The 26,277-nt window shown below is 41.8% G+C and overlaps 2 protein-coding genes and 8 non-coding genes across 10 annotated transcripts; all 10 read left to right on the top strand.

Annotated features, from left to right (window-relative positions):
- Positions 1 to 5,038: 5,038 nt before the first annotated feature.
- Positions 5,039 to 9,040, top strand: LOC133706945 (ribose-phosphate pyrophosphokinase 1). The gene is made up of 8 exons (XM_062132495.1): positions 5,039 to 5,319; positions 5,608 to 5,778; positions 6,024 to 6,272; positions 6,576 to 6,719; positions 6,800 to 6,967; positions 7,420 to 7,489; positions 7,909 to 7,990; positions 8,515 to 9,040. The coding sequence occupies exons 1-8, from the start codon at positions 5,179 to 5,181 to the stop codon at positions 8,693 to 8,695; spliced, it is 1,206 nt and encodes a 401-aa protein (XP_061988479.1). The 5' UTR covers positions 5,039 to 5,178; the 3' UTR covers positions 8,696 to 9,040.
- Positions 9,041 to 18,588: 9,548 nt separating this feature from the next.
- LOC133744755 (putative invertase inhibitor) lies at positions 18,589 to 19,062 on the top strand. Its single transcript, XM_062172807.1, has one exon. The coding sequence runs from the start codon at positions 18,589 to 18,591 to the stop codon at positions 19,060 to 19,062; it is 474 nt and encodes a 157-aa protein (XP_062028791.1).
- A 2,256-nt stretch (positions 19,063 to 21,318) lies between these two features.
- Positions 21,319 to 21,410, top strand: LOC133707578 (small nucleolar RNA U61). Its single transcript, XR_009845193.1, has one exon. It is a non-coding gene; the product is annotated as a small nucleolar RNA U61 (small nucleolar RNA).
- A 72-nt stretch (positions 21,411 to 21,482) lies between these two features.
- Positions 21,483 to 21,566, top strand: LOC133707583 (small nucleolar RNA snoR14). Its single transcript, XR_009845198.1, has one exon. It is a non-coding gene; the product is annotated as a small nucleolar RNA snoR14 (small nucleolar RNA).
- Positions 21,567 to 21,684: 118 nt separating this feature from the next.
- LOC133707573 (small nucleolar RNA Z101) lies at positions 21,685 to 21,778 on the top strand. Its single transcript, XR_009845188.1, has one exon. It is a non-coding gene; the product is annotated as a small nucleolar RNA Z101 (small nucleolar RNA).
- Positions 21,779 to 21,859: 81 nt separating this feature from the next.
- On the top strand, positions 21,860 to 21,938 carry LOC133707566 (small nucleolar RNA R12). Its single transcript, XR_009845182.1, has one exon. It is a non-coding gene; the product is annotated as a small nucleolar RNA R12 (small nucleolar RNA).
- Positions 21,939 to 23,631: 1,693 nt separating this feature from the next.
- LOC133707582 (small nucleolar RNA snoR14) lies at positions 23,632 to 23,718 on the top strand. The gene has a single exon (XR_009845197.1). It is a non-coding gene; the product is annotated as a small nucleolar RNA snoR14 (small nucleolar RNA).
- A 101-nt stretch (positions 23,719 to 23,819) lies between these two features.
- On the top strand, positions 23,820 to 23,902 carry LOC133707584 (small nucleolar RNA snoR14). The gene has a single exon (XR_009845199.1). It is a non-coding gene; the product is annotated as a small nucleolar RNA snoR14 (small nucleolar RNA).
- Positions 23,903 to 23,984: 82 nt separating this feature from the next.
- On the top strand, positions 23,985 to 24,078 carry LOC133707572 (small nucleolar RNA Z101). Its single transcript, XR_009845187.1, has one exon. It is a non-coding gene; the product is annotated as a small nucleolar RNA Z101 (small nucleolar RNA).
- Positions 24,079 to 24,382: 304 nt separating this feature from the next.
- LOC133707581 (small nucleolar RNA snoR14) lies at positions 24,383 to 24,462 on the top strand. Its single transcript, XR_009845196.1, has one exon. It is a non-coding gene; the product is annotated as a small nucleolar RNA snoR14 (small nucleolar RNA).
- The last annotated feature ends 1,815 nt before the right edge of the window (positions 24,463 to 26,277 follow it).

Below are 26,277 nucleotides of genomic sequence, written 5' to 3' on the forward strand. Positions count from 1 at the left end.
CTAAACTAATAAAAGTGTATAGACTAAATCAATGAGAGAAGACGAGAAGTAGAGACTTAGGCATCACACCTAACCTTACTCATGCACTAAATGTAACCATATTTATGTAATAACATGCTTTGACAAATTTCCCTTAGTGCTTTGGTGAAGTTACGAAGAAACCAACTAATCATGTAACTCAACAAAGTTTGGTAAAACTAGGTTAAATTACACAACCGTAGTCTCCTTTATATTTCATTAAAACACAAAGTGGGCTATAAACCGCAAGCCTAACACCCCCTTAGAGCAATTAAACTCACGGCTCATGCATTAAATTTAGAGTAAGAAATTCAAGCAACTTAACATTTCCCGTAGGAATCATTAAGCCACCACCTAAAGGCTACTCATGCTCACAGATTTAAGAAGTGATCAAGTTCAAGTTTCCGATTCATTAGTTTCCTAAACATGCTTTCTAGGTGACTAAGCTACAAACACCTTTAGTAAGCATTAAAGTTTAGAATTAGCCTATAGATTCAAAACATGCATAAACATCAAAACACATGAAAATTTAAATTATTTACACATAAGTTTGCCCTAGTCTCAAATCCAACTACTCACAACATAAGTTTGCCCCAGCTTCATTGCATAATTGATTCCAACTCTATTTGTACAAGCAAAAAGAAAAGAAATTTGAGAAATACCAATAATATTGACAACTTTTGGATTTCCATTCAGAGCTAATACCATTTTCAAGTCTTTTTATAAAAACCTAACATCGGTAAGAAAAAGTGATCTCACAAACAGTTCCTGAATTAGTCTATAAGATACCGATATCTCAAGTTTCCTAACTATTAAAATACGCATCATTATGCAGCTTTGGCATCTCAGTTTGTAAACTATTCAAACACTACATGCTAGATACTTTATCACCTCAGTCAAAATTTCTGTGATGCATAATGAACTAATGAAGTGCACCATCTTTCGTAATACTACATTTGATAGCACCACGAGCTCGCAGCTTCAAACTAGCATGCTCCGTTTTTCATGTGAAAATCGACTTGCCTTTCAGACTTTGGGTATTGCTTTCCTAGGAGCTGTTGTAAGTAGACGACATTGTTTCGGACGAAGAAGTAGACGGTCTCGGTCACCGGCGAGCACACTTGAGCTTGGACATTGGACTTGATTGAGCCGTTCTTGAGCTTTGCCAAATTTTGTAAGTGAGGCTGTGAGGTGCACACCGTACACTTTCTCCAGACCCAAAGCACTTGTGAGTTGTGACGAATAAGCCCCTGTAAGTTTGCTAGGGCACGAATGCGATCATATTTTATGGCAATTTTCGATCAAGGTATTGTTTTAATAGTTTGTAAACTTGAGTTGCAAATTAAGTGTCTAATGAACAATAAAACAGATATTGTATGTGATGTATTTTCCACAAATTGGCCTTAATCTAAATTAATATTCATCGGGGCCATAGCTCATATAATCATACGTACTGACCTAATTAATTATTATCCCAACGGTGCCGGAAAGTCAAGGTTCATATGCCCGCCACTTCAGACTTATAATTACCCTAGCTAGTCAGCTCTAAAGCACCTGGGCGTTTTTACCAATCAGTTGAGGTTTTGGTTTCAGAATGAGGGATAGCATACTCATTAACAACACTAACTGGCCCCTTCAGAAATGCCAGTTGACTTGGTTGTTTGTTCTTGGTGGACTGCATCCACCATTGGATACATTGTCTTGCACATTAAGGATTTATTTTCACATATGCATGTATGTCATTAAGAAATGGCACTGTCCAATTACTCAAGAGAAAGAAAAGAAAAAATCGTGTTTCCCTTGATTTGCAAAGAAGATGTGCATGAACCACAATTTGAGACCATCACTTAAATACTTGAGTATGAATTGACAGATTTTACAAAAGCAAATACTCTTCAATTGCGATTTGTCAATCTATTGTGGATCATGACTAGTTACTGTGCTAGACTGTGCTTTGACATCGATTTTTAAAATTTTAATTCATTATTGTGCATTTATGTATTGAGGACCCTTTTTGTCATCTTAAGAGATCTCTTATGTGACTCACTTTTCGATAGCATTTTGGTATCTCGACTGCGCAGTTTTTAGGTCCTAATGTGTATATATCACTTTTGCAAATTTTCAGCCAAATTGATGATCGTTAATGTATCGAACTAGATTAAATCAAATGACGAACCAAATCTGTCCAACCAGAACCATACATATTTCTAATTGTAAATAGCAGTTATAAACGTCTTAACGATTATCAATTTGACTGAAAATTTGCATACGTGATCTACTCATATATACCTAAAAACTGAACGGTTGAGATGTGGATATGTGATCGAAAAGTTGGTCTAATAAGCGATCCCTTCAAATTGTCAAAAATGGAAATCTCTCACTAGAAGGGCTCTATTTATGTACCACACAAACCCTATTGGCACACATAAGGCCCTCGGTGATACTGAAAACTTTGATGTAATTTAATGTTCATGTTCGTAAACACGAGATATGCGACAATGCCATAGGTAAAAAAAAAAAATAGCCATAAAGTGACTATACACTACCACGTATATTCCTATCATAAAGACTTCAAAGTAGACGACGAGTAATTTCTTGTTTGGTGATGTATATTCTCGTCCACAATTTGTTCTATTAAACACATACACTTCACATATATAACTAGAAAGCTAGTCGAGTCCAAAATGTCCTTCCGAACAACCAAAAATTGCTCGTTTCTCATCAAAAATAAAGAAACCTTGATGTCTCGGATCTATTTAATTGTTTGAACTCCTTATAATTTTTGTACATTAATAACTTTCTAGTATGGTTTTGTTTACGCCCACCCCTCGACCTCAACGAGTAACCATAGCAAGACTTTGAAGATCTAAAGAGATCCATAGCAAATATGGAAGAGCAAAATCTGCAGTGTTCTTGTTTTATCCTTTTCACGATCAAGCTGCTCTTCAATCTTAACTGTCATCCGTTCTACATCTTTGAATAGCTAGTTAATATTGCATAATCCATATTCACTTAAAGAGATAATTAAATGACCTGCCACTAGTGTCCTAGTCACTTCACACCATTACATCTACAATGGAGAAAAACAACTAAAATCACAAAATGAAAACTCATAATTCTTTGACTTATTCCCTATTGAAGTATTGATTTATATTAACTTAAAAGCAATCGGAAAGAAATATGGTTTTGCGTCTCTTTGCTCTGCTAGGGTTTTACCTAGCCGTCAAACTAATCGTGCATGGGTTTGGGACTGCCGGCCTCGTGGGTCGCCTTGTCCGTCGTCGCCTCTTCTTGGCGTCATGGGTTGGCTTTGCCTTCCTCCTTTCTATCGTTTTTCTGTCTGGTCAAGGTGCTGTGGTTTACGGCGACAGGGCTGGGTTGGACGACGGTGGTGACTTGGTGCGGATTGTATGTGCTAGTGGCTTCTCCCTCTCACTCGGGTCGGGGTGGTCTGATCGGTTCTAGTTTGGGAGGACGTCGTCTGATGCTGGTTGTGCTGCTTGGGTCGTAGGCGGCACGATGATTGTGCTTGGCGATGATGGATTTGAGGCGGGTATGGATCTATTGCTCATGATGCTGGGTCCTGATGGTGGCTATCTTGGCGGTGCTCCTCATGGAGGTGGCGGAGGCCTGCGAGCCGGTTTTGACGACTTTGCAGGCTGCTCAGAGGTTGGTGTAGGTGGTAGTGCTACCACGTTGGGATTGCAGAATGGTGGATCTGCAGTTTTTGCGGACGTCGGCAATGGTGCAGTTGATCCCACATCGGGGAAGGGCGATGGTGCTGCCGCAGCTCTTGATCTGAGCAATGCTGGGACTGGTTCGGGTCTGGATCCTTCTGGTGGATCTGGGCTTAGGGCTATAGTATTTGGTGTTCGGTTTTGGGCCTTGGTGTTTGGCTGTAGGCTTTGGGTTTTAGCTCTTGGTGGTATAAGAGCTTTGGCAATGATGGAGTTTACGGCGGTGATTGAGGCTGCCACAGAGGAGGACACCTCATTATGTCTGGTTACTGTGGATCCTGGGGATGCCCCCTCTGCGTAGGGAGGTCCTGGGTTCCGTTGAATAAGTTAGGGTTTTTTTTCTTTCTTGCCCTAACATTATCTAGGTTTTGGTTCTTGGTCCTATTCCCATAGTGATTTCATTTGGTTGCTCTAGGGTAGCCTGCATGAATTGATATTAACGTGGCCCTTTCGGGGGTAAGTCATGTTGTGTAATCACTTATATTTGATATATGAAAAGCTTGACGTCTTATTTCAAAAAAAAAGTACTGATTTATATCAAATCATGACTGACTACAAATTTCTTAATCATAAGTTGACCACAAAATATATCATTCATGTATTCCTATCATAAAAATACAGCAAGGGATTTCTTATTTGGTGCTGTATGTTCATCCAAAATTTATTCTATTGAACACAATACACTTGAGGTGTAGTTCAAACGTATTTTCCAACAACTGAAATTGCTCGTTTCTTATCGACTGTAAATAATATTTGACATATGAGAATTTTTTTATTTTTTCGAATCAATCAATACTTCTGTTATGCGATAGTTCTCTAACCTAACTTTGTTGGAACCTAATTCGCCCCTCGACTTGGGCGGCGAGTAATCATTCTTTTGAGGGGCTCTTATTCTTCTTCTTTTCAAGATTTTGAACCAGAATCATAATAAAAAAAATAAGGTAATCCAAGATTCCATGATTAGTGGACAAAAAGAAAATGAACCTAACCCAAGGGAAGAACCGACTTCATACTCAACAAAGAAAGAAACAAAAAGGTTCTCGCGGCTTGGCCATGTGGGGAAAGCGAAACTAAAAGGAAAAGAATCCGGACTTTTCCACATCAAGTTGCCCCATTTTCCCATTAATATTCAAGATTCCCGGCTTCCAAATGCACCTGGATTTGACTGGCCCCACTTTACTTAGATTCTGACACACCGACCCCACGGCCAAAACGGCGTCGTTCTGTCCCTTCCACTTCCCACTTCCCACTTCCGCCACCACCGCTTTAAAAAAAAAAAAGTGAAGAATAAAATCCAATTGCCGTGGAAAGCCAGAGAGACCCCCCCGCCATAGATAAAGAGCCGCAGAGCTCCGAAAAAGGCAACGCCCACTTTCTCTCTCTATCTCCCCCAAAACCCTAACCCTAATTCTGCATTGCGGACATGGCTGCCTCGCTCGTCATGCCGTCGCCTGCTTCGTCGTCGTCCACGGCGGCGATGGCTTCGTCTCTGTTCGCTCGCGGCCATAGAAATTTGCTCGGCGGGAGTGAATATGGCTCCCGAATCTACGCTCCTAACTGTGTTGTAAGAATACCTACACCACTCGTAATTATGTTTTTAATTTATTAATTTGTTCCGGCTTTCAGATAAGAATCAATTTTTACAGTTTGATTCTGAAAAGATAAAAGAAAGGGGTTGTCTTTTGAAAAATTTCGATCAAAATTATTGTGTGATTTGAGAGTTTTGACATGTTAGGGGTGAAATGCGTCTATTCTGGGTGTCTGGGTTTAGTTCAAAAAGTAATTTTTGTTTTTGATCATTGGTTTGTGGTTCTTAGGCGGTTGATTTGTGTGGTTTTCATGATTTTGGCAGAAATGTGAAATGGCTGAACCAATAAACGGAAATGGGAAGCCGATTATTCCTGTTGTGAACGAGCGGACACTGCCCAAGTTCTTGGAATCGGCACGGTTGGCGAAATCGGTTAACAGAAGTAGTTCCAGGCTCAAATTGTTTTCTGGCACAGCAAATCCTGCTCTTTCACAGGTAATCATAATTGGTTTTTGATTTGCACTTCCAACTTTCAGTGGATTTTTACTGTGACATTTACTGAAATTGTGCATGTGGACTATGCTGGGTGCTTTTAGTTAGTTATATACATAGAGGTGGTGGCTAACTCTATAGTACTTGCAAAACTTCTCAAATCTCAACACCCACACATTAAACCCTCTTATAATACTTTGAGTCTTGTGCATGTGATTTCTAACTGTCTGTCTGTAATTCATGCATAGGAAATTGCTTGGTACATGGGTTTGGAGCTTGGAAAGATCAACATAAAGAGGTTTGCTGATGGTGAAGTATATGTTCAGTTGGGAGAGAGTGTTAGAGGATGTGATGTATTCTTATTGCAGCCAACCTGCCCTCCTGTCAATGAGAACCTCATGGAGCTACAAATTGTAATTGATGCATGTCGGAGGGCATCGGCCAGAAATATTACTGCAGTTATTCCATATTTTGGATATGCCAGAGCTGATAGAAAGGCAAGACTCTATTTTTGCTTTAAATGAAGTTGCCTAGGATATCCACCAGTAGAAAATACTTCCGATCGAAGAGCACAAACAATTGAAAGGAAATATGGCAGTCCAAGTAGTTTCACCCACACTTTGTCCATAACAGGAAAAGTGATTAAGTTTGTGACCAGTTTTAAAGTTTCATATCTATAGTGCAGTATATCTCTTTGTAATTAAAGTCCTACATTTGTGGCATTTGAACTGAATTATGCTTACATTGAGTGATAGAAGTTATTTTTTCTTAATGGCCATTCTCTCTTGTTTCCACTACAGACTCAAGGGCGTGAATCCATAGCAGCCAAACTGGTTGCAAACCTCGTCACTATGGCAGGTGCAGACCGTGTTCTTGCTTGTGACATTCATTCCGGGCAGTCAATAGGTTACTTTGATATACCAGTGGATCATGTATATTGTGAGGTAATCTGCTCACAGTTGTCATTCTTGACTTATCATGGCCTCTTTGCCATAATTTATGTTGTTTATTCTGCGCAATGTAGCATGTTATCCTTGATTACCTAGCCAGCAAGGCAATTTGTTCTGATGATTTGGTGGTGGTATCCCCTGATGTTGGGGGAGTTGCAAGAGCACGTGCTTTTGCAAAGAAACTATCTGATGCACCTTTAGCCATCATAGACAAAAGGCGTCATGGACACAATATTGCTGAGGTAATTTCTGTGTCAAACCCCTACTTATATTTTGTAAGACATAGGATGCTTCACATGTTCATCATTAGGTCAAGTTGTACAATGCAGTTTGTGGTTATTCTGGCTGAAATCTTTATCATCATCAACTAACTTAAAGATGTTTCAATGTCAAACCAATATTCACGTTTTTGTTAATGCCATGTCTTTTCTCAAATTTTAATCCGTCCTCTTAGAAATAGTTTCGGCAGTGTTACTGCCTTTCATTACTCTTCCAATTTGTACAACATATTAGTTTCCTTGGGATTATATCATGTTACAACTGTTGGCAGCTGCATATCAACATGGGTCTCAATATTATGGTCACAGTAATGTTACTAGCTGATAGAAATCTTGAATATCCTTTTTTGTATGAGTACTAGTTTAGAAAAATGGTAAGCAAAGACCTGTTGCACATCTAATATTTACCTTCCCAGGTGATGAACTTGATTGGCGATGTAAAAGGAAAAGTTGCAGTGATGGTGGATGATATGATTGACACTGCTGGTGAGTCGAGTGACAATATATGAGTTTTCATGTTATATATTTGTCCCTACTCATGAGGTCAAACAGTTACAGCTGAAAGATAACAGTAAAGAGAAAGAAATGTATAAATAACCGAAAAGGTAAAGGAAAATCTAATTGTTTTAACCTCTTAGTAGAAACTAAAGTCAAATTGAATGTTGGAAGCATACATAATAACTGTTGTCTATGAAATGATTCTCAATAGTATATGGTAACTTTTGCCTATGACATGATTCTCTTTGTCTATTAAAAGCTCTTTGCTCACCCATCTCTTCAGTTTAAAGTTGAATGTTGCAGCTCATACACGATAACTGTGTCCTATGAGATGATAATATATGTAATTCAAAACTAGAGGCAGTTTTCATTTTGTTTTTAATGAGCTGTACACTTCTACATTGTAGGGACAATCTCAAAAGGCGCAGCCCTGTTACATGAAGAGGGGGCAAGGGAAGTCTATGCATGCTGTACCCATGCTGTGTTTAGGTATGAACTTACTTCGTAGCATCGGTTCTAGTTCATCTGTTTCACGTGATGCATGGTATGGCTTTCTGTTATGCCCATGTTGTCTTTAGGTGTATCAATATGCTTTATAGGGTATGGCTTTCTGTTATTTCCCTTGTAGCATTTGATCTTTTTCATTTGGTTCAGTTGATGCCTGGCTTTCTATTGTTGTTATTACTTCTTTCCAGTTATAATCTTAATTTTCTTGTTTGCCTACTAAACCTTGAAATTTTTTTATTTATTATTTCTCTTGAAGTCAACCAAGGTGCTTGTAAGTCTGCTATGTGTTAGTGCTCCAATGCTGAACTTAAAATATCTTGAATAAATAAGAACAGATCATTTATTCTGTTTATTTGTCTGTTAATTTTTCGGAAAAGGGGAAATCAATATGAACCAACAACTTGGTTCATTATTTGCAAGTTGTTTTCTATTTGTTATGAAATGCAATGTGGTATACCAACCATCTCAGTCATTTGATAATTTTCTTGTTGCTTTTTTGTTCACAGCCCTCCTGCAATTGAAAGGTTATCGAGTGGCCTGTTTCAAGAGGTGATTGTAACAAACACAATCCCTGTTGCAGAGAAGAATTACTTCCCTCAGTTGACTATACTTTCAGTAGCTAACCTGTTGGGTGAGACCATTTGGCGTGTTCACGATGATTCTTCTGTGAGTAGCATATTTCAGTGAAATCAGAATAGGAGACAATGCCAGTGGCTCCATCTAATCTATCATGGTCCTAGTATATCATATTTACACATTGGTTCCTCCTCTATTTTCATTAGTTCACCAAGTCTCGCCAAGTCTTTTGGGGTGGTAATAATAGTAGTAGAATCTCAGTGTACTCTATAGTCATTTAGGTGGTGGGTTCAGGCTCGCAAGTGAACATTGCTATCTTTAAGAGAAGTTGAGCTTGTTCAATGAGCTTAATAAGCACACAGCTAGCTTATGGAAGTTCTGTATGTCAGGATTAATGTAATACTTGAAATTTATGATACTTCAACCAGTTTCAAAGTGAGAATGTGTCTTGTTGCATTTGCAATATATAGGATGGGTTGAAGGTAACAAATCAGTGTACTGAAGGATCATTTCTCCCAGGACGTAAGACAAATTCCCCTCCTTTGTAACAAACTGACTATATCACTTGAGAATCATCATCAGCAGAAACAGCATCATTTGACAGTGTATTCCTGTAACCAGCCAAATGCAAGTTGGAATCAGCTTATTTGAAAAATTTTGCAGCTTGGCATTTTCCTCGGCATTGCTATATGTTGCAGCAATTGCATATAAATCGTGTGCACAGTAGTAAAGATTGCCAAAATAAAGGGAAAAAAATACAAACAGTACCCAACCTAAGGCCCACTCCGAATTTCTATACCCAAGGTTTCGAAACTATCACTTTGGTACCCCAAATACATTGCCTGACCCAACTTTAGTACCTGGCATTATATATATATATATATATATATTTACCTCTGCTCTCTCTCTCTCTCTCTCTTCCCTTAACCATTATCAACGACCAACCACCACCACCATTAGAACCGTCATTCCTCTTGTCGGCGCTTCTGCCCCGCGCCTCCTCCTCTTCAGCCCCACCCGCCTTGCAGCAGCCCCTGCCTTGAAGCCCCACAGCCGGCCAGACCAGCACACCAGGCCGAGCGCTGCCCAGCCACGCCCAGTCGCCTGCCTTGCCTGGTCGCTGCCCAGCCTCGCCCAGCGCATCGCCTAGCCCCCCCCCCCCCCTCTGCGCGCACATCGCCCTCCGCGCTGTTGCCCCGCGTCCCTAGCCTGCGAAGCCCACCCAGCGCAGCAAGCCTGCAACCTGCCCACACTCGCCCACCCTCGATCACGTACATGGGTGATGCAACAAGGCCGCATCCAAGAAGTGAAATTAATTTGCCCCAATTTTGGGTTTCATTCTTTTGGCAATGGTCTGGAGAAGATGATGGGAGAGTTGGGAGGAAGAAGAAAACGAAGAGAGCTTGAGGAAGAAGAAGAAATCTAGTGAAAGGACGAGAATACCCCTCAAAGTTTGACAGTTGACTAACGCTATAACTGCCAACAGTGTTTTAGGTACTAAAGTTGGGTCGGGCAAGGTATTTGGGGTACCAAAGTGATAGTTTCGAAACCTTGGGTATAGAAATTCGGAGTGGGCCTTAGATTGGGTACTGTTTGTATTTTTTTCCCCCAAAATAAATAGCAGTCCTTGAACTATCTTTTCAGGAACAGATCCTCCAAAAAATCGAGATTTGTAACACCCAAATTAAATACGAAGGCGTATCCCGAGTCCTGAGTGATTTATAACGGTTTCACATAATCCCTCAGGTTCATTTCAAAAACATGCTCACATTTTCAAAGTTGTTGCCCATAATCTCCTACACTAGTCCTCTACAAGGGAAAACTCATTTGTAGTCATTGATGATGTTAAACCATGAATGAGTAGGTGGTTGTGGATGATATTTTTTTTTTAATAAAAAAAAAGAAGGAGAATTGATCATTCTTATTAATGAAACACAATGGTTGAAAAAGTACCACCCAAAAAAGATATAGGCATAAACTTAAATTGGCACACATACTATTTCATGAATCAATAAAGTACAAAGTTCAAACTAACAAAAGAACCTTCGCATTCAAAGAAACATATAGGCTACTATTTACCTCTTGTATCGAGCACGCAATTGTGGTACGAAAAATAAACAACTTCTAAGAAGACTCATAGAAGGCCTTCAGCTAGGAAAGACTAGACATGTCGATTTTAACTGAGCTCCTTCCCCTTAGGGTTGGAGTTCTCAAAGTCAGTAGGGAGGCTAAAGGTTAGCTCCCTTACCTTCTTCTTTCGCTGTCCTGCATCCTTTTTCTTCTTGTTGGGCGAGCCCTTGACTTTCATAGGGCTTGTCTTAGTAACTTTCACTTTGTTTTTGCTATCTCTAGGTCAGCCCCTTTTCTTTAGGACCTCTTAGGGAATAGTCACCATTTCCGGACCTATACTAGCCGCATCAATGTTTGATTTGCTAACAGCTAGGCTCAGGTGTTGTCTCTTTGGAGATGACTACATAACATCTCTCTTTGTCTCCGCCTCCCACTCACTTTTGGTGGAGAAGCTATAGTCTCTTCAAGCTCTCGTATAATCACTTTTTTTTCAATTCTTTGGTAAGGAAAGACCTCTGGAAAGAAAATTTGAAACATATGGGCCTTGAAAATCAACTCAGACTTAGAAGCTTACACCGGCCTAGGAGCTACAATTAGCCCAGTAGGCTCCAAGTCACTAGCCACGTCATCTCTCGTCACATTAGCCCTATCCCCATCAGCTCTTGCCATCTCAACCCTAAAACTCTGGTCTTGCTCCGGTCACCGACTCAGTCCAGCTCCAATCCCAGACTACCGTGTAATCACCGCGTTCCCTCCCGGCGCGGCACCACCAACAACATTGCTAGCGCCAAGAACTCGACCAAAAGCCCGAGGCAACACAGTCCTTGTTTGAATCAGACGTCTCTGCAACTCCTCAGGCAACGCTGGGCCGAAGTATAGAAGATCGACATGAATGAGGAGTCCGCATGTCGTGCATTGTCCAGCCAGATTCTCGAAAAAGAACTCCAAATCCAAAACAATACCATCATCGACAGTGAAACTGCACTGGAAGATGCGAAGACTAGTGTCAACACAGATCCGTACTCAACCTACATCATATTTAACTTCATCATTCTCCACAACCTGCTCAGAGAACTGCCTACCAATCTGATAAGCCTCTTAGTTTAAATTGCCGGTATGATTCCAAGCACTCATATCCAGAAGCCTAATAAATTGCCGGTATGATTCCAAGCACTCATATCCAGAAGCCTAATGAATTCAAGGGCACCATCTCCACTGGCATCACACCATCAAAGGTCGCCAAGACCACCAGAGCACGATCAAAGCTCCAAGACCCCTCTTTCAAACCCCTAGTATGATTAGAGGGTTCAGTGAAGGAAAACTGATATCTCTCACCATGTTCTTGAATTTGATAACTTCCGTTGAATCTCCACACTTGCCGGAACATGCCCTTGAAAAAACCCGGAGAATAATCTTGAGCAGTCAACAACTTACCAACCAACAAAGCTTGAGAGCGTCGAAGCCTCGAACCCTTAGATGGTCATAGATCCATTGGTCCCTTGCCTTCAGCTAGAGCAAGAGATGAAGCCAGTCTCACTGCCATCTCATCCACAGAAGTCATCAGAAAGCAAACACGAAGTTTTGGAATACCTAGGGTTTTGGAGGTTGTAGAGGTTTGGAACGTAGGGTTTAATGGCAATTAATAGGGTTTCCCCTGTTTATGAAGGAAATATTCAAACTAAACTTTTGTTTATTTTTCTTTGTACAATGTTTAGAAATTAAAAGACTCTAAACATCAGTCGATATGTTTTTTTTTTTTTTTAAGCAAATGTCAGGTCTTTTATAATTCAACGAGGTTACACATAACGATCCATCCCAGTGTTGACAGAAGAACCACTACCTAAGTAAACCCATCTTTTCAAGTTGTTAAGCCTAGCCAGAAAAGCCCTTACAAAACCCATGAGCAATTAAAGATGGGGGCTAGAGCACAACATCTCTTCTAAGCAAGCAGAGAGGCTGCAAATGCCCCATCCATCATGACAAAATAAAAGATAAAAGTAAATCCCACAACCCAAGTCCAGGTACAAAATCCTACACCCGAGCCAAATTCCCAAAACCTAACAAAGCCTGCAAACCAGGGCTAACTATTAGCCCAGAACCAACTACTATGGACCTCCAAAATTCTAGACATCCCAACCACAGAGCCGTCGCCGCTAACCACAAATTCGCAAGCAGCAGCCAAATACACCAGCAACCACACTACAGTCACCCACGTCGATTCTGTCGTCACCATCTTTAGAATCGCCTCACAAAGCGTCTCCGCCATCATAGAGTTCACAACCTACGTTGACGATTGACCTGAAAGTGTACATACCTCCAACAATATGGAGGATTTGCTACATCACCAAGCATAAGTAACACCCTCTTTGGGACACCCACAAGCCATGGTGAGGCCCAACCGAGACATGCATCTTGTAGCCCTATGTTCAAGCTACGCCACGGTATCCGGAAGAGGCAAATACGTCTTCCCGCTTCCCGGCCTTGCCAACATGCCCTCACAAATAGGCTTTCTAGACTAGAAATAGTTGTTGCTTGTCCCACATCGAAAACCATATAAAGGAAATGGCTTCCTTCACCTATAAAAGGAATGCCTCCTCCCACAACTCAAGACACTCCATTACACACTTTGTAATCCCCTTGGGCCGCAAGGCCCAAACACACATAGTTAAACATTCAAGTGGACGTAGTCTCCCGCTAAGGCGGGAGACGAACCACTATACTTCTCTTGTGTCGTTCTCTCTCTTACTCTCTCTCTATCTAAACGTTAATTAGACCTCTCGGTCACAAACGTTAACATTGGTGCCGTCTGTGGGAAGCCAACACAAAGGCTTCGTCACGTACCATGAACTTCGGTAAACATCAAATTAGGGCTTGGTCAACGCCCATTGGGGCTGGTCAACGCCGACCAACTCTGATCAAAGCTGGTCAACGCCAACTCAAAGTTGGTCAACGCTACACCGCTGGCCATTCTCCGCTGGTCACCCTCCGCTGGACGTCCTCCGCTGGACATCCTCTGCGGGCCATCATCTGCTGGAAAACGTCCTCCGTGCTGGACATCATCTGCTGGCCATCCTCCGCTGGCCATTCTCTGCTGGACATCCTCCGCTGGCCATTCTCCGCTAGCCACCCTCCGTTGGACATCCACGGCCGGACGTCCTCCGCTGGCCATTCTTCGCTTCCGCTGGACATCATCCGCTGGCCATCCTCTGCTGGACATCCTCCGCTGGCCATTCTCCGCTAGCCACCCTTCACTGGACATCCACGGCCGGACATCCTCCGTTGGACATCCTCCGCTGGCCATTCTCCGCTAGCCATTCTCCGCTGGACATCCTCCGCTGGCCATTCTCCACTGGCCATCCTCCACTGGACATCCACTGCTAGACAACGTCCTCTGCTGGACATCCTCCGCTGGCCATTCTCCGCTGGCCATCCTCCACTAGACATCCACCGCTGGACAATGTCCTCCGCCGGACATCCTCCGCTAGACATCCACGGCCGGACGACCTTCGCTAGCCACCCTCCGCTGGACATCCTCCGCTGGCCATTCTCCGCTGGCCATCCTCCGCTGGATATCCTCCGCTAGCCATCCACAGCTGGACATCCACGGCCGGACACCCTCCGCTGGACATCCTCCGCTGGCCATTCTCCGCTGGCCATCCTCCTCTAGACATCCTCCGCTGGACATCCTCTGCTAGCCATCCACAGCTGGACATCCATGGCCAGACAACCTCCGCTGGCCATCCTCCGCAGGCCATCCTCTGCTGGCCATCCTCTGCTGGCCATCCTCCGCTGGTCATCCATCGCTGGCCACCCACCGCTGGCCACCCTTCACTGGCCATCCTCCGCTGGACATCCTCCGCTGGCCAACCAAAGCAATGGAGCATCATGCTTGGACAACTCCAACATGATTTGGGTACTTACATCAATTTCAACTCCAACTCGCTCCAAATCGGCATAAGATAAGTAACTATATGTTCCTTTACGCTCTTTCAATATGAGCTAGTGCCATGTCAATGCCATGCTGTTACTACTTCTAAGCATGCCTACAATATATCTCACTTGATATGCATTTACATGCTTCTATAACTTTAAGCATGCGTACACCATGTATCTATGTTACTAGTACATCCGCCATGCTAGATATGCCATGCATTTACATGTCTTCATGATCTCTAAGCATGTTTACAATAATGCAAAAACATTATTAGCAACTTTACTACAAGTACATGCTAAACAAACTATGCCATGCTCCTATTTAATTGCAACTCAATTAAATAAACATGTGACGCTTAGACAAACTATGCTATGCTTATTTGTTGTTCATACAATTAGCAAGATTTACATGTACATTATATGTAAAATATTTTGTCTAGCCTCTTGGCCACCATATTTTGTCAATCCCTCCCCACGGGAAGGAGACTTAAATGGGTCTAAAGGCTCCACGAGTCTATGGTCCACGACCAACCGCCAAGCGGTAAGGCAACGCCTTATAATGACAATGACCGCTACGCGGCATCACAGTCAAGCTTTTCTCCTCCGGGAAAGAGTACAAGGATCGGTTAACGTAGCCCATGGCAGCCATTGATCCGGCGGTTAACCCCCGACGCTCGGGTATCAAAGATCAGGTTCGCTCCCTAACACCCACTGCTCATACGCAGCTCCCCTCATCAAACAATTCTCCGACCATACGGAGGTCTATATCCAGGAGTCTGGGACTCCTCGGAGGGCCTAGCAGGGGGCCCACACGAAAGGGCATAAGCGTTCGCTCCGGCAAAATTTTAGATGGACGACGCACTTGCACTAATTATGCTCGTCATACGGCACAAAGCTACGCTTTGGTATCAACCCCGCAAGAATGCCCTCCTTCACTAAGGACTTCGGGGACTTGTACATACAGCCCAGTATAATTAGCAATGGTCACGCTCATGCCTCAGGGCATCACATTCGAGCTACCAGTTAATGCCTCATGGAAACACCGAGCTCCGCGCTCATGCCTCAGCGGCATCCACGAGCTCTCACGCTCTCGCCTCAGCGGCACCGACGAGCTTCCGCTCACGCCTTTGCGGCACCCCCGAGCTTCCGCTCAAGAGCTTACCGCTCACGCCTTCGCGGCAACCACGAGATTACCGCTCACGCCTTCGCGGCAACCACGAGCTTACCGCTCACGCCTTCGCGGCAACCACGAGCTTCCGCTCATGCCTTGGCGGCACCCCTGATCTTCCCACTCACGCCTTCCCGGCACCCCGAGCTTCGCTCATGCCTTTGCGGCACCCTCGAGCTTCCGCTCACTAGCTTACCACTCACGCCTTCGCGGAAACCACGAGCTTACCACTCAAGCCTTTGCGGCACCCCCGAGCTTCCGCTCACGAGCTTACCGCTCACGCCTTCCCGACACCATTGAGTTTACCGCTCACGAGCTTCCGCTCATGCCTTCGCGGTACCCCCGAGCTTCCGCTCACGCCTTCTCGGCACCCCGAGCTTCCGTTCACGCCTTCTCGGCACCCCGAGCTTCCGCTCACGCCTTTGCGGCACCCTCGAGCTTCCGCTCACGCCTTCGCGGCAACCACGAGCTTACCGCTCACGCCTTTGCGGCAACCACGAGCTTACCGCTCATGCCTTCCCGGCACCCCGAGCTTCCGCTCACGCCTTTGCTGCACCCTCGAGCTTCCGCTCACTAGCGTACCGCTCACGCCTTCGCGGCAACCACGAGCTTCCCGCTCATGCCTTCCCGGCACCCCGAGCTTCCGCTCACGCCTTCCCGGCACCCTCGAGCTTCCGCTCACAAGCTTACCGCTCACGCCTTCGCGGCAACCACGAGCTTACCTCTCACGCCTTTGCGGCACCCCCGAGCTTCCGCTCAAGCCTTCCCAGCACCATTGAGCTTACTGCTCACGAGCTTCCGCTCATGCCTTCGCGGCACCCCCGAGCTTCCGCTCAAGCCTTCCCAGCACCATTGAGCTTACTGCTCACGAGCTTCCGCACATGCCTTCGCGGCACCCCCGAGCTTCCCGCTCACCAGCTTACCGCTCACGCCTTCGCGGCAACCACAAGCTTCCGCTCATGCCTTCGCGGCACCCCCGAGCTTCTCGCTCACGAGTTTCCGCTCATGCCTTCCCGGAAACCCTTGAGCTTCCGCTCATGCATTCCCGGCATCCCTTGAGCTTCATTTTATGCCTTCCCGGCAACCCTTGAGCTTCCTCTCATGCCTTCCCGACAACCCTTGAGCTTCCGCTAATGCCTTCGCGGCACCTCACGAGCTTCCACTCACGCCTTCGCGGCAACTCACGAGCTTCCGCTCACGCCTTCGCGGCACCCCCGAGCGTCCTGCTCACGAGCTTCCGCTCACGCCTTCGCTGCAACCCCGAGCTTTCCGCTCACGCCTTCCCGCCACCCTCGAGCTTCCCGCTCACGCCTTCCCGGCACCCTCGAGCTTCCCGCTCACGCCTTCCCGGCACCAACGACTTCCATACTCTTGCCTCCCGGCATTCCCAAACTTTACACTCATGTCTCCTCGACACACTACACGTTAATGGAACATTTAATTTTTCTACCATTTGTCGTTTACCGATTACGACAAATCGAATTCTTTTCGTGTTCCATTAATACGAGCGGCAACCAAACAAACACAAGCGTTCGCGTATTCATCATTCACGAATTACAAAAGCTTGCCTTCATGGCACTCCTGCAACTTAGACCAAGGGTAACCTCGTAAAACTCGACCTCGTTCGTTTTCTTGCGCGCATCACGCATTTATCATATGCAATCCGTTTGCTCACACAACCATATGTGTTCTCGAGTTTTTACGTCATAACCGATCGTACTCGACGCCATTCACATGTATCACGCACCTCATACATCCGTATATGCCAACGCATATCAATGCAACTCACATTTGTTGCCCAATGCAACAAGCATTCCACATATGCATGTTCTTGTTGTGCAGGTTAACGAGTCCCTTCTTGCTTACGGAGTTCAGGGACTTGTAGGGGCTTCGTGCCGCCCGGTTACTTATGCTTGATGACTTCATGATTATAACTCCCCAACTAAGAAGCTCCTCTTACTTGGGGACTTCAGGGACTTGTACATACCTCCAACAATATGGAGGATTTGCTACATCACCAAGCATAAGTAACACTCTCTTTGGGACACCCACAAGCCATGGTGAGGCCCAACCGAAACATGCATCTTGTAGCCCTATGTTCAAGCTACGCCACGGTATCCGGAAGAGGCAAATACGTTACCGGGAAGCCACCTTCCCAGCCTTGCCAACATGCCCTCACAAATAGGCTTTCTAGACTAGAAATAGTTGTTGCTTGTCCCACATCGAAAACCATGTAAAGGAAATGGATTCCTTCACCTATAAAAGGAATGCCTTCTCCCACAACTCAAGACACTCCATTACACACTTTGTAATCCCCTTGGGCCGCAAGGCCCAAACACACATAGTTAAACATTCAAGTGGACGTAGTCTCCCGCTAAGGCGGGAGACGAACCACTATACTTCTCTTGTGTCGTTCTCTCTCTTACTCTCTCTCTCTAAACGTTAATTAGACCCCTCGGTCACAAACGTTAATAGAAAGCAACCTCCCTTATAACCCCGCCGCATCAGATCCTCTTGCCAATCCCCCATGTTGCTTTGACCTGAAGCTCATGCACCACCATGGTGCCGGAACCAGCCTGACTCAACCCAGCTCCAATAACACCGCTATTGAACCTTGATCTGGCAACAAAGCTCAGCTCTAATTCACCACCATCAGCGTTGCCACAACCCGACAACACCTCCAGCTAACCCAAATTCTTCAATGCAAACGACCCCAGTGACGACGTCGGAAAAGATTCCATTCGAGGAGGAAGGTATTTGCCAGAATTCCATACCCTATAGCAGCGAACCCCCCCCAATCCTAACAGAGCCGCTCCACTATATGCTTCTCAAAATGAGGTGTTCCTTCCTTGTCATTTTTCTCATGCTCTTTCACAGCACAATCAGTGATGATTTGATCCAACAATATTGCAAGAAAGCCGCAGATCACGAACCATCTTTGAACTACGACTTTTGTGTCTCAACCATTGAGGCCAACCCTAAAAGCCATAGTGCAGACCTTGCAACACTTACAGCGATCGTACTTGACCTAGCCGGAGCCAAGGTGACCAGCATCAATTCACACATTCAAGAGCTAAAGAAGGATCCAAAAATTGACCAACCTGCATTACAAGACTACGAAGAAGTATACTCAGATGCCACTGGTAGCATGCAGGAAGCTACAAATTCCTTCAAGGCCAAGAATTATGAGTCGACTCTTAATACTCTTAGTGCTGCCTTGAATGCACCTGATCATACTTGTGAAACTGGATTTCAAGAGAGGAAAGTAGTGTCTCCCTTGAAGAAGGAGGACAATGACTTCACTTAATTGGGGCATCATATCTCTTGCTTTCATTGGCCAATTACATGGGACACACAATAAGCATTTGTCTCTACACCCACTTTGAATTTGATTTCTCCAATGACTTTTCTTGATACGAAAGAAAAAAATATAACGGAACATATCATAAATTGAACAATAAGGTTGGTTGTTAACTCTTTTCCTTCTTACTCTTTCATGTTTCTCGACTAATTTTTATGACAAAATATATATGTGTGTTCTTTAACATATACACAACAAAATAATCCAATTGTTTAACAAACTTGATCGTCATATCTCTACTACTATAAATTGAGACGCTCTTTTAGTATCAATGGGTTTTACCAAGTTTTGAAGTGCTCATAATACCTTTTAACTTAAAAAGTAAAACACTATTTCAAAAAAAAGAAGTAAAAACTCATAATAAAATTAATAAAATGATTATTATAGTAAAATTAAAAAGAACACGTAAAAATAAAAATGAAAAAAATTAAAGAAGTGGTGAGAAGGAAATTTCAACTTTCATCATTAGTATAACATGTGCATTGCACAGATATGAGTATTGCCGGTAACATATTTATTTTTGCTGCTATATGTTCTAAGGACTTCACAAATGAAATGCTACAGAGCTCCCAATTCAAATAACCAGAACAAATGACATTGACACCAAAGTACCAGTTTTTTTATTTTTATTCATTTTTATATTATTTTGACTGAAAAGCAAATTACAAAACAAAACATGATAGCAACTTTTTCCTACCTGATTCAATTGGAACATTGAGAGCATAGAAAGGGTGTGTCCTGTAACGTTTTATGAAACTATTTTTGTAATACTGGATTGTAGAATGAAAACAGAGAATTAAACTACAAGTTTTTAAGATGTAAATACTAAATACATGTTCGGCACAAGTATTTCAAAATTTGAAATATTAAAAACATATCTATCATTTAAAAAAAAAAAAAAACTGTAGCACTCAGTTTATACAATCTGAAACTCTATTTTTTTTCTTCGAAGAGAAAAAATCATTTTTAGTTTTTCCTCAGTAATCATGAAAGATTGACTATTTTGTTTGTATTGATCATGAATCCTTTATTGGTTGTTATGAAAAAAGAAACAGAGTATTGTGAAGGAGATTAAACAAGAAGAACCAAATCCCTCAATTTTGTTTATAAAATATATCATATGAAATTGCAAGCTCCTGAATCTTTAGTTCAAAAAGATAATTCAATCAAATGTCTCAAACTTAGCTGTTAATTCCTCTAGCCCATGAGATAATCCAATTATATTGAAGCATAAAATGTCGAAGCTTTACCCTAAATCATCCATATAAATTAGATCTGACACATGAAAGAGGGATTTTCTAAATCCTTCATTCTTCTCCACTGTATGATTCTGCAAGTTTCAATTGATTGAAAAAGACTGCTGGGAAGAAGAAAGTTAAAACAGCTGATAAAGTAGATGAGATTATGAGAAGAGAGGATAAGTCTCAATGGAAATTGTGGGAGAGAAATAGAGAAACAGAGGAGAAGAGTTTGTGGATCTATGTGCTTAAAAGAAATAAAAAAAAAAAAAAAATCACTTTCTCTAATTGCAAGGCGGGTTTTCAGAAAACAAGGAAAACGTCAAAAAGTCATTTCCTATATTTATTCATAGTTCTTGAATTGTTTCCTAAAATTTGTTTTCCCTGTTTTTCAAATTTAATGCACCGAACGCAAATTACATAAGTTTTTGAATTCGTAAAATAAAAAACAGTATCGCAAAATGATACCGAACGGGCCCTTATGTTCTTGTGATCCAAACTCGCTAACTTATCAGCTACAAAATTATCTTTAAGAAACACATGTCTAAAATGATGAAATGTAATCAAATTGATGGGATAGAAGTTTGATTTCATTAACTACGACTTTAATCCGCCAAGGAACTGCAGTTTTGGCCAAGTTGCTGTTAATAAGAATCATTACTGCAGTTTCCCTTAGTTAGGGGGCCAGGGCATGGTTAACAATAACAATGATCAATCTATGTTTAACAATAACAAGTGTATGGGAAGGAGCAAGCCCATTCACAAAGCACAGCCCAACGCTCCAGCCCATATTAAAAAAAAAAAAAACACTAGGGTTTCTCATATAAGTGTCTCTATAAATTGCCTCTCCATCCTCACTAACCCCTGCAAGCCTCTTCCCTCCTCTTCTCTCACCGCATGCTTCTTCTTTTTTTTTTTTCAGTTTTTTTTTTCCGACTCGATTTCGATTACAGTAACTGATTGATAGCCGTGATGAACACTTTTGTGCCAGAGGCGGGTGCTTCAATAGGGCTCTGTCTGTGACGGCTACACAACCCTCTAAGAAGTTCTGAGCTTTTTTGTCTGTTTTTTCTCCTTATATATTTCCTGATTGTTTCTTGTAGGGTTGGAATTTGATTTGGAAAGAAAGCGAAGTGACGATAGAAATTCATGTCTGTCAATCCCCTGACTTACTGCTTGATGTTAACCTGAATTGGCTGTGGTTCTGATCGCTTTTCTTTCTCATTTCCCAAATCTCAACTGCACACTAAGCACATGGATCTGAACTGAACTGGGTTCAGTTCTGAATTTTTGTTTTTTTTTTTGTTGAAAATGGTTTTTGTTTTTCGAATCTGGGCAGCTGATGAGTCTCATGGTATTATGGGTAATTTGCGTCTGAATTCTCATTGATGTTTTACTTTCACCTTGGAGAACTGATGCCCTTAAAGATTTTTTACCTGATTTTTATTCTCTTCTTTCTCAGAGGTTTTTCTTTTAATCAATGGTTTTGGATTGAGGGGGTTTGATGTTGTATGATGAAAAGAATCATTCGGATTCCCAATGATAGCATATATATGATATCACAACCAGCTACTTCTGATCACATCATTCCCTCACTCCCTTTCTGTTTGTTTGTTTTAAAAGCAAAACAAAACGTAATCTTGGGTGTAATTTCTCAAGCAATGTCGAACCATTGTTAAAATGCCTGTTTGTCGGAACTTCAAACTGAAAGAAATCTACAGAATTGAAGTAGTCAATGAACAATTTGTGTAGTCTAGGCTTAACTCCGTTGGATGAATGAACAAAACAATGTGTATTTTAGGCTGCACCCCATCTTGTGCTTACCAATTCCTCGAAAATTGAAGATTCCTGCCAGGATGGACCAAATTTGTTTGTACCTTAATCCCGGCATACCAATTCCGTATATCATCTAAGATGGACTAATTTGATTTATTCATAATTGTTGAGATGCTTCTTTAAAACAGATGTGGAGAATGATAATTTCTTCCCAAGAAATATGTTTAATGGTCCTGTTACATAACCGTCCTTTTGTAAAAGAAATTAATATTAAAATGTCTGAATTTGTTTGAAAATTGGTGGACATGAAGTCATGAACCTTAATTTGTAGGACTTGACATGAAATATTTTAGAAGAGTAGGAACTAGGGAGCTGTTAATCAGGATTTTTGAAGAGTAATGAAACCTGTTTGACTCAGGAATCATCTTATCAGATCTCCCTCATCTGAATGATTTGACATCAAATGAGTGGCTACACCACCTCCCTCTAGCCTCACATTTATGCCAACTAATGCCTCGTTACAAAAGTTTTGGACAACAATATCATCTCTTGCATACAAAATTGGTGTATTTTTGAATTTTTATGATGTTGTTTTTATTTTAAAATACAAGAGTATTATTGAAACATTGGTACATTTTTACTTTCCTTTCCTGCACCAACCAAACACGGAAGGGAAATCAAATGGTTTTTCCTGAATATTTTCCCTGCTTTACCAAATAGAGGAAAAGAAACCTGACAGGAATTTTAATTTCCCTTCCCTATGAGAAAGACAAGGGAATTGATTTCCCTTCCGTGAACCAAACAAGACCTAAGAGTGTCTCGTCGATACCTGTGCCCTAAACCCTAAACCATAACTTTCATCGTCAATGGTGACCACAAATGAGGTATCGGCCTTAATCCTTACATTGAGGTTTAAATCCACATTTCGATCAAGGTTTATCTATGTGGTTATGGTCTTGGATATCAAGGTTTAATTCTCGAGGATGTGGGTTTGTTCTTTTGAGTGTGACACCATCCGGTTATTAGTCTAATATTTTTTCACTAACACTTGTGTCATTGCACCATTACATGTCTTGGCAACCGACATGTTGGACTGGGTTCGGGATAGAATTTGCAATAAAACCAACATCGTTTGCATTGAATCGAGAACCAAACCACCAATCATGAAAGACTGCACCGAACTGGCTGGTTCGGTTTCTCTCGGTTTATCTAGCCGAGCTAATATTAAGTTTTAAACTTTTTATTGGGGTTTTTCTAAAAAAAAAAAAAAAAGGGTTTCTATTGGGGTGAATTTGTAATTTCGCGCATTGCTAGGGTTTCTATCTAGAACCGCACGGTCTATAAATTGCCTCCACTACTACTCAACTCTCTCCCTCTCTCTGCATCCAAGTTTTGAGCTTTCACTTCTAAACACACAGCACTTCTTTTTGGGTTTTCTTTTGCTAATATTATTTGATTTCAAATGTTTGTTGGTGAAAGGTGGATGGGTTATTGGAAGAAAGCGAGGTGACGATAGAAATTCATGTTTTTTTTAACTCACTGACTTAATCGTGTGATGTTACTGTGAATCCCGACAGGTTCCGATCGCTTTCAATCCGTTTTTCCACTTCCAATTTCCCCCACTTTGATGTTTCTGTATTTGGTTGTAGTTGAATTGGTTTTGAGGAATTTGTGGATCGATGAAAGAAAGTGAAGTGACGATACAAATTCATATCTTCAATTCACTGACTTACTGTGTGATGTTACTCTGAATTGGCTGTGGTTCTGATCGCTTTCTTTCTCATCTTTCAATCTCACACACACCCACATGGATCTGAACATGTCAAGTTTCAATCTTTTTCTTTTTCCTGTGAATCTGGGCAGGTGATGAGTCTTATGGTATTATGGGTAATTTGCGTCTGAATATTCATTGATGTTTTACTTTCACCTTGGAGAACTGATGCCCTTAAAGTTTTTTTTTTTTTTTTTTTTGGTTTCCAAGTTATTTTTGGCTCAATTTTGTGGGATTATCTTTGTTGTAGTGACCTGTTTTCTTGATGAATTTTAATTTTTTTAGAAGAATAGTAAGAAAAATTGTATGTTGACTACTTTGAGTTTCACAACAATGCCCAATTTTCAAATGTCTGCTAGTATTTAAGGAGATTGCTGGATTTTCTCTTAGCAAGGCATTATTGCACTGTGAGTATTGTCTTTGTTAAGAGCATTTCTAGTTATCCTCTAAAATTTTGCAAATGGTGGATTGGCGAAAGAAAGCGAGGTGACGATAGAAATTCATGTTTTTCAACTCACTGACTTTGTGATGTTACTGTGAATCCCGACAGGTTCTGATCGCTTTCTGTCCATTTCCATCCTCCAGTTTTTGTGCATGTTTTACCTAAGATCACTCCAGTTGAATGTTCATGTTAACATCTGCTGATTTGAGAGTTCTGTATGTGAGTGGTTCTTTTGGCATGGAGAAGGAGCTTAGTGAGTATTGTTGATAAATGCCAATGGAATTGTCATTGAATTAGCAGAATAGCTAAGTTTGACAGATGCTATCCCAATGTTTGGAATATTACTTTTCTGTTTTATCCAAGCTTGTTGACACATTGGGATACCATTTATCAAATTCCGCCATCCTGCCACAGCTTGAATTCTGTACAACTTGAAGTTGCTGATACTATTATGCCCCACAACTTTGCACAGAAGGAGCTTGAAATCTTTATATAATTATATTGTTGGCTATCAGTTAGTATATGAGCAAATGTTTGAAGGTTCTTGGTGAAACTCGAATGGAAAATATTGCTTTTTTATTAGTCTGTATCATTCATCATGACTTGGCCAACTCCATTAAAAGTAGTACTTTTATTTGTTAGCAATCTTTTGTCGGTAGATGTTTATCAAATGTTTCTGTTAAAAGGATTGTTTCCCCTAAGGTGACTTACACCCCTCATTTTTACCTTGTTACACCGAATGTGAAAAGTCATATAGTTGACTATGTGAATTGTGTGCTGGTACATATATCGATGCTTTTCCTTGCAATATTTGAATATTGGGATTTTGACATCTTTACATTCCAACCGGACAATATGGTTAACTCTTGTTACCATTGGCTTGTCCACTTCATTTTCTTGTTCCCCGACCATCATCAGCAAGTCCATGACCCAATAGGACTTGCATTACATCTTTAAGAAAGATCAGGTTATCAATTTTGACTCAAATGCTTGGCAGCTAGATCAAGCTATTCTGATTCAAGTCTTAATCACTGAAGTTCCTTGTTAGCTATGTACGCATGAATGAGTTTTGAGTTGGAGAGCTTGCCAACTTGGAGAGGGAGAACTCCGTCAATTGATTAAAGTAGAGGTCAAGAATTAATGGCTCCTTATAGGAATTGTGCGGCAATGCAATCTCTTCAAGTTAGCATTATAAGCTTCTGTTAAAACTGTATGTCATATATATGTCAATTTGAGATTCTCAACTTTATCCAATGGTGTATATTATGCAGATAACCTCCTTGTTAAATTATCTTCCGAGTCATATTGGGCATCACAATATAATGAAGCTTGTGTCATGAGAACAGAATTGCGAAACAATTGAATTTAAAAGTTGAAAATTTCTAGCAGTTAGCAGTGACTACTGTTTAGTTTAATTGATTGATGGTTCAACAATGGTGAGCGAATTGTGTTGGGATTAAGATGCTGAGATTGCCTTGTAGAGGTGTGTGGAGTGTTGCCATTCTTGCCCCCAAGAATTTAACATCGTTGGGATTGAGATGTTGAGATCGAGTGCATTGTAGAGGTGTGTGGAGTGTTGCCATTCTTGCACCCAGGACCTTAACATAATATGCTTAAACATGAATTTGAGTGGAAAAATCATATGCTGGTACTGTGAGGAAATGAAGAGGAACATTTCATTCTATCTAACGAGAAGTTTGTTGCAGAAAGATGACACTGCCATGAGCAAACTGGTATGACAGCTTGCTATACATTCAAACTGATATTCAGAACAGAACCAGTGATAATTAGGCCACTTGATGATGCAATTCTTGCTCTTCCTATTGTTCTTATTTGGGTAATAGGACGTTAACAAATAAGCATGTGTGAGGATAAGGAAGTAGCTTAAAAGCTTACTACTATTGCTCCATCTCTGAGCTACTTCACTATAGGGG

The sequence above is a fragment of the Rosa rugosa genome, chromosome 4 (genome assembly GCF_958449725.1).
Source record: "Rosa rugosa chromosome 4, drRosRugo1.1, whole genome shotgun sequence".
In the NCBI taxonomy this organism is placed as follows: domain Eukaryota; kingdom Viridiplantae; phylum Streptophyta; class Magnoliopsida; order Rosales; family Rosaceae; genus Rosa; species Rosa rugosa.